The sequence below is a fragment of the Leptosomus discolor genome, chromosome 9 (assembly GCF_034619465.1).
Source record: "Leptosomus discolor isolate bLepDis1 chromosome 9, bLepDis1.hap2, whole genome shotgun sequence".
Lineage (NCBI taxonomy): Eukaryota > Metazoa > Chordata > Aves > Leptosomiformes > Leptosomidae > Leptosomus > Leptosomus discolor.
This window is the reverse complement of record NC_141399.1, coordinates 703,227-722,737: the sequence shown is the minus strand read 5'-3', so window position 1 is coordinate 722,737 and position 19,511 is coordinate 703,227. Positions and strand designations below refer to the sequence as shown.

The following is a 19,511-nucleotide window of genomic DNA, read 5'->3' as shown; positions in this document are numbered from 1 at the left end:
GCCGCTGCTGATGGCCACGGCGGGCACAAAGGGCTCTCCAGAGAGGGACTGTGAAGCCATGACCCTGCAGCAGCCACCCCTCGCCTTGAAAGGGGGCTCCCCCCCAGCTCTGTACGTTCACAGCATGCCTGCCTGGGTGCTGGAAGATTTCTGCCAGAAGATGGACTGCTTGAGTGACTATGACTGGATGCGATTCGGTGAGAGGGCCACTGCGGGGCAGGTGGGCTGGCAGCAGGGCTGTGCTCCCCAAGGTGGTGGGGCAGAGGTGCCGTGGAAGGGCGCGAGGTTCAGGCAAGGTTCGCGGCGGTCCCACGCAGGGTGTCTGGCCAGCGGTCCCTGGCGCTCGGAAGAGCACATCCTGTAGACAGGGAATTCCCATGCACTGATCTGTTTTGGGGATTGAGCAAAACCTCCAATTAATAGGTGGAATTCCAGACTTACGTGTTCCTTTGGCTTCTCTCGGGCAGCCAGGCTCCCTCCCCTCGCTCTCTACTACCTTTCACACTCCTTCTCCTTTACACTTTATCTTCTGCTACTTGCTTGCCTCTTTTCAAAACATCCCTCACGTGTGCTTACACGTTCTATTTTTTTCTTTCTTCCTTCACTTCAGGAACATTCCCTCATACTTACTGCCCTTATTTTTCTCGGTCCTGGCCATGTCCAGTTAAGTATAGAAAATGCAGTCTCTGAGGTTTTTATTTTTCCTGTATCCCAGTCCAAACGATTCTGACCTGAAGCTTTTCTTGGGTGGCCTACCTTCCTTTATTTTTGAGACTTCACTGACTCTGTCTGCTGGGTAAACTCTTAGCCCAGTTAACCTTGTTGGCTTCAGGGAGATTCATCTCCACTGTGATGCATAGAACTGTATGCCTAATGTCCCTCTGAAGCCAGCTGAGATGTGAGCTCCTGAGTTGTTGTCTCCACACGCACCCGCCGGCCCCCAAGCCTCTCTCCTACAGGCTGAGCAAGTGGCACATCAGGTGCGGGGCAGCTGAGAGGGGCCGAGTCAGACAGGCGCCTTCGGTGGGTATCCCCCCAGGAGACCACCGCTGAGCACAGCTGAAAGCACACAAAATCGCGGGACGGAGTGACAAGGTGGCCGTGTCCCACGAACCGCTGTTTCAGCACAGCTCCTGCCTTCTCTCCCCCAGCCCTCTGCTGCAACGCAAGGGCATTTCCCGACACGTCTGTGGTTGTACCACCTCGTTACCTCGCCCTCCTCCAGCCCGCGGTGCTGTACCTAGCGCTTACGCTGCGGCCGGCTGCAGCGGGTCTAGCAGGAGCTGGGTGAGGGGAGGTGGGTTACGTGGTGGTGAGCCAGCCGAGGAGTGCTGAGGGTAACCAGCATGCTGTGCCTGCTTGGGAATTGCGACAAATGGTGTAGGCTCAGCTTTAGCACGGTATCTCCTGCTCTTCGGTATTGCTGCCTGTCACCAACAGGTCTGTCTGAGTGTAACTCACTCCTAGGTGGTTCAGTTACTATTTGATTTACCACTATTTACCACGATACTGGTCTTTAGTACTGCAGACAGGAGTGCACCGTATTACTGGTACTTGGTACTGCAGATGGGAGTGCAACCTCACCACTGACTTCTGTTGCCTATTTCGGGAGAACCACACCAGGAATTTAATTGGAACTTACAAAGATTTAAGGTGAAGGAAGATTATGGGGAAAATATGCTAAAAAGTGTGACTGGGTTTTCTTTTTGGGTCTCAGATATAACAACATTTTCTCCAGAATGGTCAAATGAATAAAAGGAATATCTTACTTTAGGAACTGAATTTTCTTCATGTCCACATAGCTAATTTATTGTGATCCTTCCTTTTAAAAGTGTGCAAATGGAAAAGCAAAGTGTGTCTTGCCCCTTAGCTTTTTTCCCTGCTTGCACTCGCTTGCTTTTTCTCATCTTTAAACAGAAATATCGGTTGTCTCCCACCAGCCTCCTACGTGATAACTGATCAAACAGAGCTACGGAAAATCAAGTGCATGGAGAAGACGGGGATCAGCATAACAAGAGAGCTCATGTGGTGGTGGGGAGTGAGGCTGGCGACGGTGCAGCAGCTCCTGGACCTGCTGCAAGGGCTGCAGCTCTACCGAGCAGCTCAAGTCATTCTGGACTGTGAGTAGCTGCGCCTTGCTCCCGCGGAGAGTCTGTGCTGCTCCTCAGGGCACCCAGACACAACCCAGTACGTCTGTCTTGCTAACTGGAGAAACTTTTTGCTGGGAGTCTCATGCTCAAATTCTAAAATTTCTCCACTGATTCTGATTTTCTGCTCTCTCAAATAAACTTTGTGGTGGGAAAGGAAGAGGTGACATAGAGGAGGAATTACTAGTCCCTCTAGTTCATCATCCCACCTTGTAGTGGCCATCTCAGATGCTTCGAGAGGTGCCAAAGAGAGACTGGCTGTGTTCTGAACAAGGGGTGGCACTTGCGTGCATCAGACAGGGTTTCAAAACAGAGATTAATTATGAATACTTTAATTTTTCATACGTTATTGTTTCTCTGTGAAATTTTGTCATTATACTCTAATTGTCAACAAACTCAGAGTAGAAAACGTATGCTCGGTTTGGCCTATGCAGCCTGCTTCCTACCCCGTAAGGAAAAGGTTACAAAAAGGAGAAATGGTTTATCGACTACCTACATTGCTATTTCTTTATTCCACTTCATATTTTCTCTATTCCTATCATATGTTCTCCTTGATCCCTCCATAAATTAAACTGTAGTCTTTTCTGACTCTTTGCATGCAATCCTTCTCACATTCTCCACTTAGCTCTACTTCAGATTTGTCTTTTTTGATTAGCTTTTGAACTCAGTGCGCTAGTTAAGGTAAACTATTGCCTTCTAGAAATCACAATGCCTTTAAATAGAATTTTCCTTTCCCTTTTTCTCCATTGAAAATTATCTTTAAATTGCAGCTGTCCATTTTTGTACCTTCATCCAGTTCTACCACCAAATCTGTTGAGCCCTGGACCACATACTCTCTTTCTGTATTGAGCTGCTGCAAAAAGTTGCGCAGGCCACGTTCCCCTTTTCACACATACTCCCACCCAAAATCTACTTTCTGGAAATCAGATGTTTGTATGAATTTTGCCAGTTCTCCACAGAGAATTACTAGAAAGAAAAATCACAGGGTTTTGTGATGCGGCCAAAAACGCTTAGAGAGTGCTGCCCAGGCGCCCTTGGGAAGCACTCAAAGCTTGCGAGGGTGTGTGCTTCTGCAGGGGGAAGAGGTGCGGGACAGTCGGTGCCAGGGAAGCCGCCAGCGGCAGGGGTGGTTTGGGTTACGGCAGGGGGGTTTGGGTTACGGCAGGGGGGTTTGGGTTACGGTAGGGGAGTTTGGGTTACAGCGCGCGCGGCTGTTGCGAAACAGCAGCCTGCCTGTCAGGGCAGGGCCGCCAGCTCAGCGGGCAGCTGGCACGGCTGCCCAGCCGCTGGAGGCATTTCTCATGGAAAGTCCGGTAACGCATCACGGGTTTCTCGCCACAGTGTGTCTCTGCGTGGCACTGCTGTTTTGCTGTAGTTTCCTGGCATTGGCATGACTTTTAGCCCTCATTTTTGCATGGCAGAACAAAAATCTTTAACAATGGTATTTGAAATCCTATTTTCTTTTTTTTTTTTTTAAAAAAAAAAGGAATATTAAGTACTACAGCAGAAGCAGCCTTCAAGCAATTAGTACATCAAGCCAAATAACCACAGACCCTAACGAGAGCGCTGCTCAGTTAACGTAACTGATTCTGCCACCACCCACAGGCAGCCCTCTGATTCAGCAGATCCACTTGCTGACTGAACCTGGTCACAGCATTCAGCTTAGGAGACCGTCACCATTCCTACGCCTCATTCCACAGCAAAGGAAACAAAGCTACAGGAAAGCGAACCCAAATCTGTTTTAATTTGTATATTGGTTAATTTAGTCACAGTGGCTGTGACTCTGAGGGTCCTCTCCGAGTGGACAGGATTGAAAACTAAATCTTGATTATTTTTTTAATTTTTTTAATTTTTTTTAATATCTACATTGAGTAAGTCTGATCCAGGTATGACCAATGCAATAAGCCCGGCGCCCTGCTAATGGTATTTTTATGGATACTCTGGAGTAGAGGGTGACGACCCTGACACGATGACCCTTTTGCTCTGTGCCTGTTCAGTGTTCAGCAGCTGAGTCCAGAAAGGGAGTTTCTGGGTGCTCTTACATAACACAGGTAACCTACCACACCTCTAATCTCTAATTAATGAGGTGCAGTCCTTGCCTTCTCTCCCTGCCAGAGCACATCCTGGGGCCCACCTTTGTTTAGGGCTGGCTGACTTCAGCGTATTCCTTTACAGAGTTCATTGACATTTCTGTCCTCCCACTCTCTACACTGTGATTTAATAAAAAACCCACCTGCATTCTCCTTCCAAGAAACATAAAAAATGAAACTGAAAAATTACTGAATGCTTTTACCACTACATAATAGCAGCAACAATTTTCAACATAATTTTAATCCGTTTTATCTGGAAGTGGCCGGTTTTGTTCAGTCAGGTATGATGCCTTTTGTTTCCCATGTGGGTTCATTTTGCCATTTTTGCAAAAGCTGAGTTCAAAGAGCTTAGAAAAATTACCTGTTAGAACAACTGAGCTGCTGCTGCTTTTACCCCAAGGTAGAGGGTCTTCTCTTCTCTTGCAGGCCTTTAAAACAAGACCCTGAGTAGATGTCAAACCGAGATTAGTGCAGCACACTGCAGTGGTAAATCACTCCAAGAGAAGCTTTGTGTATTTAGTTCCTGAGAGCTGTTGCTTGCAAAGCACATTGTTGGATTCAGGCTGATGTCCAGCACACCCAGTAGAATGACCCCCTGGAAACCCAGAGGATCTCTGATCACCAGGCCTGGTCCTGTGCACGAAGGCCAGCACATGGCACTGGATCAGACCCTGAGGCAGCATTTTAAAGCCCCCGACAAGGTTGCTTACACAAAGAACCATGTAAGATTTGTCTCTCTGGTTATGTAAAACGCGAGGAATCAGGCTTCCAATCCAAAAGCAGCTTCCAGCAACACTGCCCTTAAAAATACCGATAAAACACAGCCAAAAATAATCATCGTCACTGCGCAGAAACACTCGTCATGCTGTTTGTCTGACTGGTTCTCTTTGAAGTGGTATGTCAATATCCCCGTGGCTTGCGCAGTCTCCCCATGACTTCAGGCCTGGTACCGGCGGGGATTACCTGCTTTCTCTTCTGCCCCTGTGATTTACTTTTTTATTTTTCCTTTGAGCTTTCTCAAAACCATTTCTGAGAATTTTTGGACTTCATTTGCCACAAGCTGCAAAAACAGAGGGGTTTGCCCTTGTTAAAAATAAAACCCAGCCAACTTCCTCCAGGCTGCAGGAGTACACTTCGGCTGGGATTTCTAAGGACAAGCTTGGTTTCTAAAAATTGTAGTTGGCTGATGCAAGTGAACAGGGTCTTTATAGTGATTTCTGTGGGCTAGATGGTAAACGGGGAAAGTAAATATTACGAGACCATGGCAAGAAATGGACGCGCTCAAGTCAGCTCAGTAAGACACCGAACTGATATACCAGATCTAACATACCTTGGTGTCTCTGATTTGCTCTGTGACGATGGGAGAACTACAATATTGGACTGTTCCACAAAGGGCTCATAAGGAGTTAGGAGTGATTTTGGTTTTGACTCTGAATTCTGTAAAACAATACGAAGGCTAGGTAAAGAGGATTTAAAAGAGGCTGGAAGAGACAAATCCTGTGGAGTGATCACTTTTTAGTCATGTTTCTGGATGATCAATATTAATTTTTGTCCCAGATCAATTCAAATGCAATAAATCGCAAAACTACAATGAAATTAACTTTTTCAAAAGCTTCAAGTAGTTGTCTTCTATACTGAAGTCCCTCACAAAACGTGGTATTAATTTAAGTGGCAGAAAGGCTGGATCATTTTGTTGTTCTGCCATGTGGAAGCAGTTAATGTTTGCTGGAATTAACCCAATAGGGGCATTCCCCTGTGTGCTTAGTCATAAGCAGAAGTGATTCCTAGCAGGATCTTTTTAGATTTAGACAAGTCTTTGAAGTCTTTAACCTCTATTTCTGCTTTTTTTTTTTTTTTTTAATCTATATCTGAGTATACTTATTCAGGTGATTCCTCTTGGGCATATATGGAGAATACATTGCTTGGTCTGTCGGGCACTTTAGAAAACTAAGTGGTCCTGACATCACCGTAATTCTATTCATTCTGACTTAAAAGAATCAGGTGCAACACACGGGTAGATGTTTTGCTGGCAGATTGCTTCCAGCAGCCTTCTACCTCCCTTCAACAATTCCTTGCACTACTCCAGTCCCACTTCTGGATGTCCACAATAATGATTTTTTGTGTGTGCCAGTTCTTCAGCTTCAGTGGTGACCTGTTTGTCTGATGTGCAGGAAGTTGCAAAATTTATGAAAGACCCTGAAAAATAATTTGAAAGACGGAAGTGATTCTAATTTTAGAGACTTCTATCTTAAAGTGCAGGAGGGAAAAGCCAACAACTGCGGAATATGGGGACTCTCATTTTGACTAAAAGCCTGCAGGCTGTTTGATAGCTAATTTTGAAACCCTCTGAAATTTGGCATTTCATAGCTTCCTGACACAGCAATAAAGAAACAGACCTGATTTTTTTGAGTTCTGGTTTGAAGACCTAGTTTCATTCAAACCTGCATTGATAGGTGACACTGAAGAAAGCGGGTACAAACCCCAGACAGAGGTCAAAGGAAAAAACTTGCCTGATGTGAACATGCCCACTTCTACCATTATTGCTTTTCATCTGCTCCTACTCTTCAGCCTTTAGTACATGGAAACTGTCATAGCTTGTCTTCTCCTCCACACTTCTCCTGACTGTTGGCTTACTGTAAGGAGCATGGATTATAAACGAAACACACCCCTTCCTGCTTGTTTCCGATGCTCCCAGTGCTTTGCTTGTACCACAAAGAAGAACACCAGCTATGATCTGATTCCAAACGCAGGGGCCTGCTGCTTTTGATTGCAAGATCACCACCACGCTTAGGGCACAAAGCTGATAAACCAGCATGACAAAACCCCCTTGTATTAATACTTGTGCTTATTTTATTTCATATAAAAATAAAACATTAATTTTTATTTTTAAGAAAATGCTAAATGTATTGCTGACAAAAGGTGCCAGGTAAAAACAAAAGTTTAGAACTACAACCAAGAAAATGTGATTATCAGGCTGTAGGAAGTCCTTATATCATCCCTAGTGCACACTGGGCATTTCCAAGCTCCTTTTCAACTTCAGTTTTAAATCATAGAAAAGGTTGGAAAAGACCTCTAAGATCATCAAGTCCAACCAACCGTCAACCCAACACCACCATGCTCACTGAACCATGTCCCAAAGTGCAACATCTGTGTTCCTTGAACACCTCCAGGGATGGAGGAAATGTATTCATGAGTAAGAATTCAGCTGCTTCTTCAGGAGATTTTGACAGCCTTGTATATCACAGTATCTTGATTTGGTTTACTTTATTTTTTTTACATCCTAACTATAGTCTAATCTAACTTTAATAATTCCCTCTAAGAGGCACATACTCTTCAAGTCCCTGTATGCTGAAAGCATCTTTGTACTTCTTTTAACCAGAGTTCAAGTTGCTTTTTCAGGCCTGATTCCGAGATTCTGCTCAGCTGTGTACAGCAGAGGATCTTTTAGAGCTGTAGTGAATCAATAATTCAGACTTTAATTTTTCCTTATATATCAGTCAGTCTTGACCTTTGGCCATTTTTATGTTTTCACTAGATTGTCTCCAGTTTCTTTCTTTCTGTTTGTAAATAAAACTATGATTCTTCATTGCAAATAGTTTTATATAGGAAAGTGTTTTATGGGAATGAGCATGGTCATAATACTAAAACCACACAACTGAAAATCATCCTAAAATATTAACTGACTAAAACCAATACAACTCTGTCAAACCTCCTCTCAGTCCCATGTCAACTGACAAAGAACTAGATGCCTTCTTTAGGCTGGGAGATATTTGTGATTTGAGATCTGTGGCTGAATGATGTTATATAGAAAATGACAAAATAAATATACTATTATTGCTAATTCCGTATTGTAAGAGACTACATATCTTTTGCGTTGTCATCACTGACCATTGTTTGAAACTATCACTTATTAATTTTCAGTAGTAGTTAATGTCATGAATATGGTCTGAATTTAAATGCCAATAGCATTCCAGCAATTTAACAATAAATTGCTTGAATGTTCATGTTAATGTTCATGTTAATTTACAGTCTGTTTTCCTGACTAGGTTTATTTCCTGATAACTGAGTAGAGTCACACAATCTTCATCTTTCCTTTGTTCTCCTCTGAAGGGACATCAGCCTCTAATATTGCCAACTCTGAAAAAGAAGAGCTGGTAGAGCTGCCTAAACAGGAGGACATATCTTTAACTCCCATAGAAAACAAAAATAAAGAGAGAGAAAACGAGATAAGTGTGTTGCCATCACCAGACTCCTCACATCTGGGAGTATCACCAGCAGGTAGTAAGTAAGAGATTCTGAATTTGCTTTGACATTGAAATGGCCATATAGACAAGACTGCTCCCCATTCACTTTCAGTACAGCACAATGAATATATTGCTCTTCAAAACAGTCACATTTGGAAATTTGCCCTTTTCCCAGCCCTGTTGTCTCCTGAGCTGTTTATTCCTAACTTTAGTCCACAGCCTTCTGTTCCTCCTTCCTATAGCTCTCTTGGCCTCGAGCGGTGCTGGCTATATCATATCCATCCTCGGGATCTCAAGCTGTTTCCCAGGTCTCTGCGAACACCCCGGTCCCATCATGGCTCCATGCTAAGACCAGATCAGTGCACATATTTCCTGCCCCATGTCCCTCTCTCCATGCAGAATGAATCTAGGCCAGAAGCAAGCTGTGCACAGGTCAGCAGGCCCCTCTGCCTGGGAAAGGGAGAGGCAGAGCCACGCGACAGACCGCGGAGAGCATCTGACCAACGGTATAGACGTAGGGAGCTCGATGTCCCCGAGCCAGGATGAGAGAGGTCTGCATAGTCATCTTGCAAAGAGGAACCAGGAAAATAGCTCCCTGTCTTCACACAGTATTTCACATTGTGACAGCTTGTCACAGATTACCCCTGGTTAGGAAATGCACAAAATACCCCACACCTTCCTAATTAGTCCCTGGCTGTGCTATTACAAAAATAAGGTGTATTTTCAATCCTGCTATTTCAATTCCAGGTGCTGTTTCTGAAGGGGCCTTGTATTCACTTCCTTCTCCACCACCTCCCCCAAGAGACCTTTTGAAATCCTTACAGTCAAATCCTCCTGTCTCATCAAGTGTGAAGGTAAATCCCTTGAGTGCTCATTGATTGTAACAGTGAAAATTGTCTTTATGACATTCTGTGTTTTTTCAATTAAAGTTTATCCCTCTACTTGTATTAAAACATAGAGCTGGTGAAAAAGTGGGGCCTGATTACAATTTGTTTGGACTGAATACAATAGTAATGCTACAGATTATTTATGTCAATTTTTGCCAGTGAAGAACCAGTGAAGGGAAGAATTAACAATATTGCATACTGCATAGCTCTGCATGGGTAACATGTCCACAAATAGCAATTAATGTTGAAGGAATTTCCCGTATAGATTTTACGGAGGACTTCACATTTCTGGTGTGATCACAGGCCAGTGCAATATATACCACTGACTAGTCAGAATAGCACACTTCTTTAATTTTATGCTTCAAATGTGGTTTCTGCTCAAAACAGGGCTAGTACCAAATTTAAGTCAGGTTGCCCAGAGCTTTCTGTGGCTGATAATAGAAAATCTCCAAGGATGGAGGTTCCATCACCTCTCTGAGCCCCTGTTCCAGTGCTTAAGCATCTCAATGTGACCAGCTTTTCTGGTGCTCCTAATTATTTCAGCACAGTCTCCTGTTCCTTTCTCCCTACAGCTCTGCTGTCCTTAAGATAGTCTAGCTAGGTCTGTCCTGTGGGTCCTCAGAGTGCTTCCTGGAGTCATGTGCACGCTCTGGTCCCATCATGGTTCTGTCTTGGCCTGTTTTCTTTGGTTGATTTTGTTTGAGGTTTTTTATTTAAAGAAGATTGAGTTTTAAGAGTTTAAACTCTTCCAAAAGAACATGTTTCAGGAGTACCAGCCAGAAGAGAAGATTGCTACAGAGAATGCAGTAGTTTCAGTGTTTTTGAGAGGGAGTTAATGTTTTGTTTTCTCAAGCCTGGAGCACATTAAGGCTGTGAAAACGGCTTGATTAGACTACAGTGGAACTGTAATAACAATTGGCATTAGGACTTGCCACACTGGAAGCAACAAATTATTGTGCAACCGACACCAGCTGCTTCAGAAGTAGGTGTGAAGTTCCTACCAGAATATAAATACATCATGAGGGACCCTACTTTCTGAGCCAACTGTTTCTTAATATATGCCCCAGCCATAAAGATTAATATTTTTTGTAACTTATACTAACATCACTTCAAATAAATACACGGACCTTTAAACAAAACTGAGTCTGTTTTCTGGGAAAGGTAAAAATGCAAATTGATAACTGTTTTCAAGTCTCTTCTACTATGCAAAATTTTTACATCAACAAAGCCCATCAAGGCAGGTATCACAAAGGGAAACCCTAATAAGTGATCGCACAGTACCTTTCACAATTTCTTTCAACAATCAAAGTGACTGCTCAAATCATGGAAAAGAGAATAAGACACCTGAAAGGAGGAAAAAGCTTAGGAATTTTCATGAGATAATCTTGTTTCTTCTACAAATGTGTAGCCCTGCAGCTCTTCTACTCCTCAGCAGGAGACAATGACTGATCTCCCCAGCGGGAGTCTTTTGTGGACCCAGAGGGAAGTTACTAATGCCACAAATGGTTTCAGTGACAAGAGCAGAATTTGTGAAGGTGCTTTTGCAGATGTCTACAAAGGTCAGAGGAACAACATGGTGTATGTCATCAAAAGACTGAAAGAGGCAAGTACTCCACCTTCTCTTTTTCTTTGAAGGAAATACGTTATTTGTATCTCTTGAGCATTAGCAGTTGTGTAATATTGTGTGGTCAAGGAACCAGCATGGCTGCACAAAAGGAGAGGTGAAAACGAAATGATGTAAAGTAAACAAACGTAGATTCAGCAAACGCATACGAGAGGCTGTGGAGTCTCCTTCTCTGGAGATACTCACAACCCGTCTGGGCACGTTCCTGTGTGACCTGCTGTAGGCGAACCTGCTTTGGTGGGGCAGCTGGACCAGATGATCTCCATTCTGTGATTCTCTGCTTCCGTGATGTGGGTAGTTTTATTAACTCTGTGTGTGGGAGTAGCCTGCTATGTAGCTACCCGCATTGATGATTGGATCAGAGGTGTTTTTACACTGGTCTTTGTTCTAATTTTCAATTAATTGTTGTCTCTGACACAAAGCTGCCATCAGTGATACTTGCCTGTTGTCTCAAGCAGCCTGTCATCTGCAGGCTGAGAGATCTGTGTACGCGCAACACCTTAATGGTCACTGTTGACATTCTCTCGCATGTTTTCATTTTTCAGACAGAATGTACAAGCCCGAGTTCCACCCAAAGATTCTTTCACACCGAAGTACAGATTTGCTTTCGGTAAGCGGTTGGCTTTCCCCCGCAGTCCGTGCGTGCCCTGCGCGTAGCCTGCTGCCCCTGTTCGGTTCAAGGCTGACGCGTCTGTCCCCGGGCACTGCGCTGCGCTGGGGACAGGGGGTTCTGCACTGCCACGGCCCGTACTGCAGCACCATCTGTGCTCCCAGCACTGCTGCAGGCCGCTGTGGAGCACACGCAGCCGCTCTGCCAGCCCCGGGGGTGAGGAAGGGTTCCTTCTGCAGCTCAGCATCCCTCCTGCCTGCGCGGGACGGGGCTTTGCTGTAAGGTCTCTTCGCTGCGAGGTTCTGCCTTCTGCCGTCCTGCTCAGGGCCGTTCTGTGCTTCCAGCTGCAGCACACAGTTCCCAGTCGCCTTGAATTTAGGAATTTATTCCTGCTCAGGAATGTTTTTTTCTGTGTTGCTCTTATTTCATTTGCAAATCCTTGTTAATCTGTGCCTGCAGGTGTAGTCACGTCAACATCTTGCAGCTGCTGGGTTTCTCAGTAGAAACTGGATTGCACTGTCTGATATATCCATATCTGTCTAATGGATCGCTACAAAACAAACTGCAGTGTCAAGTAAGCAAATAATCTGTGTCTATTTTCTGTCTGTGATTGCAAGTCCTGTCCTGTCCCTGTATGAAAAGCAAACATATCTCTTCACATTCTGAGAAACAGCCAGGAAAAAAAGTGCCCCAACCTCTTGACTGCAAGTACGAGCCAGGCTGCAGCCCTTTCCCAGGGCTGCTGCACAGCAGATCAGGGCAACGGGAAGTTTCTGCTGTGCAGCCTTGAGACCTCCAAAGTAGTGAGGAATCTGCAAAATGTGTCTGTTCATAATGTAATATCTAATTGCACTTGGAAATACGTTTCTGTAGAACCCATCATCATATTCATTGGCATCATGTGCCATGAATTGTTACAAGGGCTTAAGAGGGAACATTGGAGGTGTTCGCACCCACTGAAGGAGCATTTGCAGAGGAGGTCACAGGGCAGAGGAACATCAGGAAAGTAATCCATCGAAACCAGCGCCACGCTGCAGTAATGGCCAGGGCTCGATGCTTTGGACAAGCATGAGCCTTGCTGCAGCCTTCCCTCACTGTCCTACGGCAGGCAAAGCGGGCAGCTCAGTAGTTAAGGACGGGGTCCTTCCTTGGCCTAGAAACCACCAGTTTCTGCCTTGGACCAAACTTTTCATTTAGGTCAGTACAAGTTTTCATTTGGACTAAAACTAAGCCTTTGGTTTTCCAAACTACTAATGTCTTATAGGGTTTTTATTCTATAAAATACTACTTTTTTCCTCGCTTCCTTGCAGGATGATTCTGCTCCACTGACCTGGGAGATGCGAATCAGCATTTCTATAGGGCTCATCCGAGCCATAAAGTATTTACATAATTTTGGAATTCTTCATGGGAATATCAAAAGGTGAGGGGTTTGGCACTTCGTGGGTCACCTGTTCATTCCAACACCGGTAACAACTGCAGGCTTCCACAATGTTGAAATCCAGTTGCAGTAGCTTTCTGCTGTCTCTCGCTCTGTAGGGTGTTTCCCGTTTTACGTTTAATCTGTCTCTTTTCTAAGTTATGGAAGTGTGTTCTTTTGAAGTAATTTTTGGAGTGCTTGTGCTTCCCCCTCTCCCTTTATACCATTCTTTATCCTTTCATTCATACACAGCAGGCCAAATGCTGGAAACTTTCAGCGCTGGACTTTAAAAGGGTAAAACTCTAATTCTTTACCTCGAGTTAAAGTAATTACTTGACCAATATTGTTATTTGTCTTTCTTTGTCACAGCTCAAATGTCTTGTTGGACGAAAACTTTACGCCAAAGCTTGGACATTCAGGTCTGCGACTGTATTCTGCAGATAAAAAATCAGAATATGCTATGATGAAAACCAAAGTCCTACAAGCTTCCCTTACTTATCTGCCGGAAGATTTTATCAGACGTGGGCAGTTAACAGAAAAAGTTGATCTATTCAGCGGTGGTGTGGTGCGTGGCCTTTTTCCCATGTTCCGTTGCATTCTTTGGTGCTTGCAGACAGGATGTCAGAGTACATGCCTCAGATAGTTCTTTTGCCAGCAATTTCATGTCATAGTTGCTGACTGTACAATGTATTGAAATCCAGTCTTTAATTATGTCCACTCTCCAAATAGACTTCAGTTTGTGGCAAAGTGAGGTGAATCTTGTGAAAAACAGAAACAAAATTGTTTCTTGTTGCAAAAATAATTATTACTGCTGATCATTTTTTTTAAAAAAAAAAGAGTAGCAGAAAGAGTGCAGTTAGGTTCTCAGAATTCTGCAGATTTGCCACATGAACTGCTACAAACATCACCTGTTAATGTGGAATTTCAACTGAAATAATTGATAGACTATGATGTCACCCATCTCCAGGTGTTTCCATTTAAATGGAAGTTACTCTGTTCAGTGTGACTCCTTATCTAGATTTAGAATTATCTTCTTCTCATCCTTTGGTTCAAGAATATCTTTTGTACCTAACTATAACATTTGGACTTGCCTCTGGAGGTAGATCTGAAGGGTCATAACGATTGCCCAGATCTGGCGTTGTTAAGCCGTCTGAAGTAAAAGCGGAATTTCAAAATGCCCTGGCAGTTCAGTGTTTCTTTAGTTACAAAACTAATTGTCAAAACCAGAATTAATTCTGAACAAATGTTTTTATCTTTCAAATATACTTTTTAGGTCTTAGCAGAGATGCTGACAGGGATTAAGGCACTGGATGAAGGAAGACACCCTGTTTATCTGGTGAGAAAAAGCAGGAATAACAAGTACCAACACGACTGAACGGGGTTGCTGTTGTAAAATGAATTTTCATTTTATATAACTACAGTCTGTTATCTGCAGTCTGCTGTACGCATCCTGAAGAAGGGGTGTGGAGAAGCCCTGTCCTGGTCCCGTTCACATCAGCAGCCTACCTGCCTTTGTAGAAGCAGGATATATATATTCCCATCTCACGTAGCACACTCAGGAGTGCTGGCCCAATCGATTATAACAGGAGATACTCCAAATAACTGGTGTTTAAATACGTGTTTCTTTAAGAGACAAGGCTTTATGCTAAAGTGCTGCTGCATGTTTGTTATGTGCCAGAAGGAGCTGTTCTGAGCTAAACTGAATGGGGAAACCTGGGTAGGCGGTGACTGCAGTTGCTCACCATCGCGTTTCTCAGGTGTTTCTGTATTGCACTGGCGTCTGGAATTTCTGTCCTGGCCAATTTGCCCAAGCTGTGATTAGACCTGCACAAGCTGCTCTCACAAGCAACTAGGACTGGCCGGGCTCCCTGACTGCCATTAGCACCACTCTCATGAAAACAGATCCCACCTATGTTCCTTCTGTGGGATGTGCTCCTCGTCTGCCACCTTGTTGGAGCTTTTGAGGTGAAACCAATTACTCCTACTCACTATTTCCAGGCAATTCAGCAATGTTCAAATGGGCTCAGGCAATAAAGGATCCTAGCTTTTGGAGTTCTTTAGCAAATACCTGAAAAGGCCTGTGCAAGAATAGAATGCTGCTATAGGCAGTGTTGATTATTTTTTCTCACCTATAAATGGGCATAAGCCAGAAGAGCTGGGTCTGCTCTGACATTAGCCACATGCAGACAAAACCTTTGGCCTTTTCTCTCTTGTGAAAAAAACCATTTCTGTCAGTTGCATGAATGGAGATTCTTAAAGCTTTTAGGTCCCTAACCCAGACATTATGGAGCAATAATAACAAATATGTGGCAAGACTCATATTCTCAGTGATTCAGATAGAAATAAACATGCTAATTTTGCCTTCACTAATGGATCTCTTTCCTTTGAACAGAAAGATATGATTGCTGATGAAATTCAAACAGCGAAAGAAAGCTCACACTCCAAAGTAAAAAATTTTGAAAAGCTAGCTGCCAAGGAAATCTGCTGTAAATACCTAGACAGGAAAGCAGGACACTTGCCGGAAGAGGTTGCTATCGATTTTGCCTCAGCCATCTGCCTTTGTCTGAGAAAGAAGAATTCCAACATAGCAGAGGTAATATTTTAAATGCATGACCACGTCTTCTTGACAGCCAGGCCTAAAGCTACAGCGTTCATGCCTTACTTATTTTTGAGAGCGATGACATCGGAGAATATGTGTAAGCAGGGGTACAGGAATTATTCTGCATTCTCAGATTTTGTTGTTAAAAACAGGTGCTTGAAATGATGGAAACGGCTAAAACCAGATTCAGAGAGCATTACATCTGTGGAGGCAGCACCTCTGGATTCTCCATGAACACTCCAGAAGAAACTGATGATGAGACAACCAGTCTCAGCACGGACGTGCCTTCTTCAGGGAAGAATGCAGAGCGCAGCGCACAGCCAGTGATCCTGACGAGCACCGATCCGTGCACGCCTCTGACAGGAGTTGTGTCACCCGACATGTACGGCGGGCAGATGTCACGGGTCCCCTGTGAGTCAGATGAGTCAAGTAGTTTTATATGGAATCCTCCCGACAGATCTGCAGACGAGCTATCTAGCGACAGCTGCCACAATTCGGAAAATAGAGCAGCCCCCGATTACTGGCTCAAGCAGGACAAGCCTGCCAAGGGGCTCCAGGAAAGACATGCGGCGGGGATCAGAAGCGATGACCTCTTGGAAACAGCGTCTACTGCACAGAGCACCTTTCACCAAAAAAACGCAGACCTTGACTCTTCATGTTCTGCCCAAGGTAAATCTAATTAAATCGGAAGAGTGCGCGCAGAGCTTGATCTTCAAGCTGTTCTGGCAAAACTGCTCATGCTCCTGTTACAATAAACAAAGTTTTTGTGAAAGCACTCTAGTATCAGAATAGTAGGGACACATTACTCGTCTCCAGAATTGCTTAGGTTCTTCTTCCTACTTTTCAGTAAATCTTTTCTCCTTGGTTATGATTTTACCAATAAATCTACAAATGTTTTCCGGTTTTCTGTCAGTTTTTTTTCCTAAAACAGTTTGTTGTTTGTTTGTTTTTTATTTTAAAATTATCATCTATTCCTTAGACAATAGATGGACTTTTTTTTTCTCAATATTTGGGCTTTTTTGTTTTTCAGCATTAGCCAGAGAGACATCTTGGAAAATAAAGATAAATGATCAAAAAAAGAAGCTCATGGAAAATATTTTGCTGTATGAAGAAGACAAATTAAACAGTTCTGAACTTTTTGAATCATAAATTGGATGGACTTAATTAGCAGTGGCCAGCTCAGAAGAAGAAATAAGGACTGTCTCTTTGTTAGGAAGATGGTAAAAGCGTACCTGTCATCTTAGGTAAAGTAGCAGATCTGGATCAGAAACATTAGCCCCGGCTGAAGAAAATGAAAGCGATCACGCTGAGAAGAAACAAAAAATACCTGTTCCAAGCAGATTAAAGCACAATGCCACTCTGTAAACAGAAATGCCCTCTTCCTTTTCATCTGCAACTAGAAAGATACGGCCAACACAAACAATTGCAGAAATAACGTATGATCTTTTCAGAAAGCATCTACATATAGTGTATGTCTTACTAAAAAGCACAGTCCTGGAGTTACAGCGCAAGCCCTGATCAGCAACCGGTTGCCCACACCCTTCAGCATTACCCCGCCATGTACAAGTGGGCAGAACCCTTCAGCGAGAGCGGAGCAGGGTTCAGTTTTCAAGGGGTCTCTCCTAGTGCATCTCCTCACGCTCAGAAACACCGCGTTACCAGAGAGGTATTTTCATGCAAGTTCTCAGATGTATTCCACGTGCCTCAATCTCAGCCTGATCGCACTGAACAGTTGTAGGTAACAGCCCCGCCAGCCTGCGCTGGGCGCTGCTCCACCACCTGCATACCTGTGGCGCCATCTGAAGTCTAACCTTGAAGTTTCTGTCGGGAGCTCCAAGACAGTGTTTAATACTTCGTAAGAGTATTTTTGGAAGTTAATTTTTTCTCAGTGTCCTTTACATGTGGTTAAGGTTTCTCATTGTGTTTCACATGGTAACTCTTGTATATTTGGGATTAGCGACAAGATTTTAATTTTAAATGTCTTTAGTTTTGTTATAGGTCACATGAAATTGGATTTGTAGTATTTATTCTGGCAATAAGTTACATAATCGGTGAAAGATGAGCTAGTAAGCGGCCCTGCTCACGGTGCCACGCTCACCACGCAGTCTCAGAGGGATCACTCTGTGTGTCTCTTGGCTCACCCAGCATCAGCAGCTTGGGGTCAGCCTTGGTGATCACACTTAAAAAAAAAAAGGAGACTTGTATGCTGTCATATTTATTGTCAAGTGAAAGCCCCCTTAAGAAAGTGTCATTTTTCTTGTTACGACTATTTATTATTTTTAGTATTGTTAGCATATTCCGCTCTTGGGCAGTCCAAGGCAATCCAGGTTTATTATAAACAAAAAGAACTACCAGAACACGTAGCTCAGCTTACAGACAGGTGACTGCTGCCTCCTTAGCACAGGTGATAGGGCCTGATGTACAGAAACCACCAAAATTCACAATGGAGTCCAGGGAATATTTTTTTTAAATACAAAATTTGTATGTAATTCTTTTCATTGGACTTGTGTAATGGTGCAGTTTTCCTAGCTTTCCACGAAGGGCTCCAAGTAGGGCCTCATATCTTCTCTGCTGGTATAGTACCTAGTTCATTGTAGGTACTATTATGAGCAAGTAAAAGTATTTTAACTAAAGACCTGAGTATTAGAATCATCTACACATTTATCAAATTGATTTCTACTCTAAAAACTGGTAAAATTCCTTAATTGTGAGTGCCTGAGATACTGTCTATGCATTTGCCAGTGTCAATTTTTTTATTTTACCAGAATCAAACCAAGAAAACATTGGTACTGACATAAGAAACATTGAGTATATTCAGATTGGTCAATAACTGTTTAACTCTACATGAGATTTAATTGAGATACTTGATGGTGCTGAAAATGTAATACTCGTTGGTTCTCATGGGTGTATTTGGGGAGATCCATGGTAAATACCCTGGGGCTACTCGTCAAAGAAATGCACACAGACACACCCCCGAGCTGAACGGAACACCTCCAGTTTTTAAACTGAGAAACATAATTTAGACACAGTTCTGTTCCACAAAAGTGGTTTAAAGGTTTTGTTCTCCTGTAGTCACAAAATGAAACTGTTCCATGTCAGTTCTGAAGTGCCCCGAGGCAATACACACAGCCTTGCAGAGCTACGCGAGCACACAGTGTAACACGTACACGGGACTGTGTCGTCGTTCAGCAACGGTAGTCTGTGACCTCACTTGGCTGTTCAGTATAACATACATTTTAATCTCAACTTGGCAAATTTATACATTACAGCTTACTAATGTCTTTGTGAATAAAAAAAAAAGAAAAAATCTTTATTCTTTATAGCATGGTTTTTTATGATCTATGGCACAGGGAAACGCATCTTGATCCACCCTGTTTAGGTAAATTTGTATTCGTAGGGAAGCAGCTCAAGGTCTCTTTGCAGACAATCATTAGTAATTATTACCACAAACATGTTTATTCAGTCTTCATTCACTGTTAATAGCTGATTTTTCCTTTGAGGTGCCCCCCAGAAAAATTTAACTCTAAAATTAATAGTTACAAGGATTACTGAGACACAACTGACATTTATTGTCATTTAGATGCACCATCTATAGCATCCTTTATCCTTAAGACATCATAGCTCTTTGTCAAAAATGAAGGAGAATGATCTGCTTTTTTTTACCAATGAACACTAGAATAAGGGCACAGAATATATATTTAAAAAAAAAATACAGCTGTTACAGAACTACAGACCTGAGCAAGTAGAACTAATTTGGAGATTGGCACCTCTCGAAGGTGCAGTTCAAACCTAGAGGATGAACATCACCCTCTTGCTGTTGATTACTGGTAACAATTACCAATTCACTGACCCATTAGTCTATTTTTCCTTGTACATTTAATAACATAAATAAA

At 43.2% G+C, this 19,511-nt stretch overlaps 1 protein-coding gene across 2 annotated transcripts; it reads left to right on the top strand.

The window, feature by feature from the left end:
• IRAK2 (interleukin 1 receptor associated kinase 2) lies at nucleotides 1-18,907 on the top strand. 2 transcript variants are annotated; one of them, XM_086469956.1, is made up of 13 exons: nucleotides 1-197; nucleotides 1,941-2,120; nucleotides 8,348-8,515; nucleotides 9,229-9,335; nucleotides 10,777-10,971; nucleotides 11,538-11,602; nucleotides 12,062-12,176; nucleotides 12,913-13,022; nucleotides 13,389-13,584; nucleotides 14,293-14,355; nucleotides 15,412-15,612; nucleotides 15,771-16,287; nucleotides 16,649-18,907. In XM_086469956.1, exons 1-13 carry the CDS (start codon nucleotides 11-13, stop codon nucleotides 16,765-16,767), a joined length of 2,223 nt encoding a protein of 740 aa, XP_086326082.1. In that variant the 5' UTR covers nucleotides 1-10; the 3' UTR covers nucleotides 16,768-18,907. The 2 variants fall into 2 exon arrangements, with proteins under 2 accessions (XP_086326082.1, XP_009960378.2); XM_009962076.2 differs by having other exon boundaries at nucleotides 59-197; nucleotides 8,348-8,516; nucleotides 9,221-9,335; nucleotides 10,777-10,975; nucleotides 11,542-11,602.
• The last annotated feature ends 604 nt before the right edge of the window (nucleotides 18,908-19,511 follow it).

Bases quoted from the DNA above. Each gene is read 5' to 3' on its own strand.
- IRAK2 (XM_086469956.1), top strand. From the start codon at position 11: ATGGCCACGGCGGGCACAAAGGGCTCTCCAGAGAGGGACTGTGAAGCC. The intron at 198-1,940 runs GTGAGAGGGCCA...GTCTCCCACCAG, and splicing joins CTATGACTGGATGCGATTCG to CCTCCTACGTGATAACTGAT. The intron at 15,613-15,770 runs GTAATATTTTAA...TGTTAAAAACAG, and splicing joins AGAATTCCAACATAGCAGAG to GTGCTTGAAATGATGGAAAC.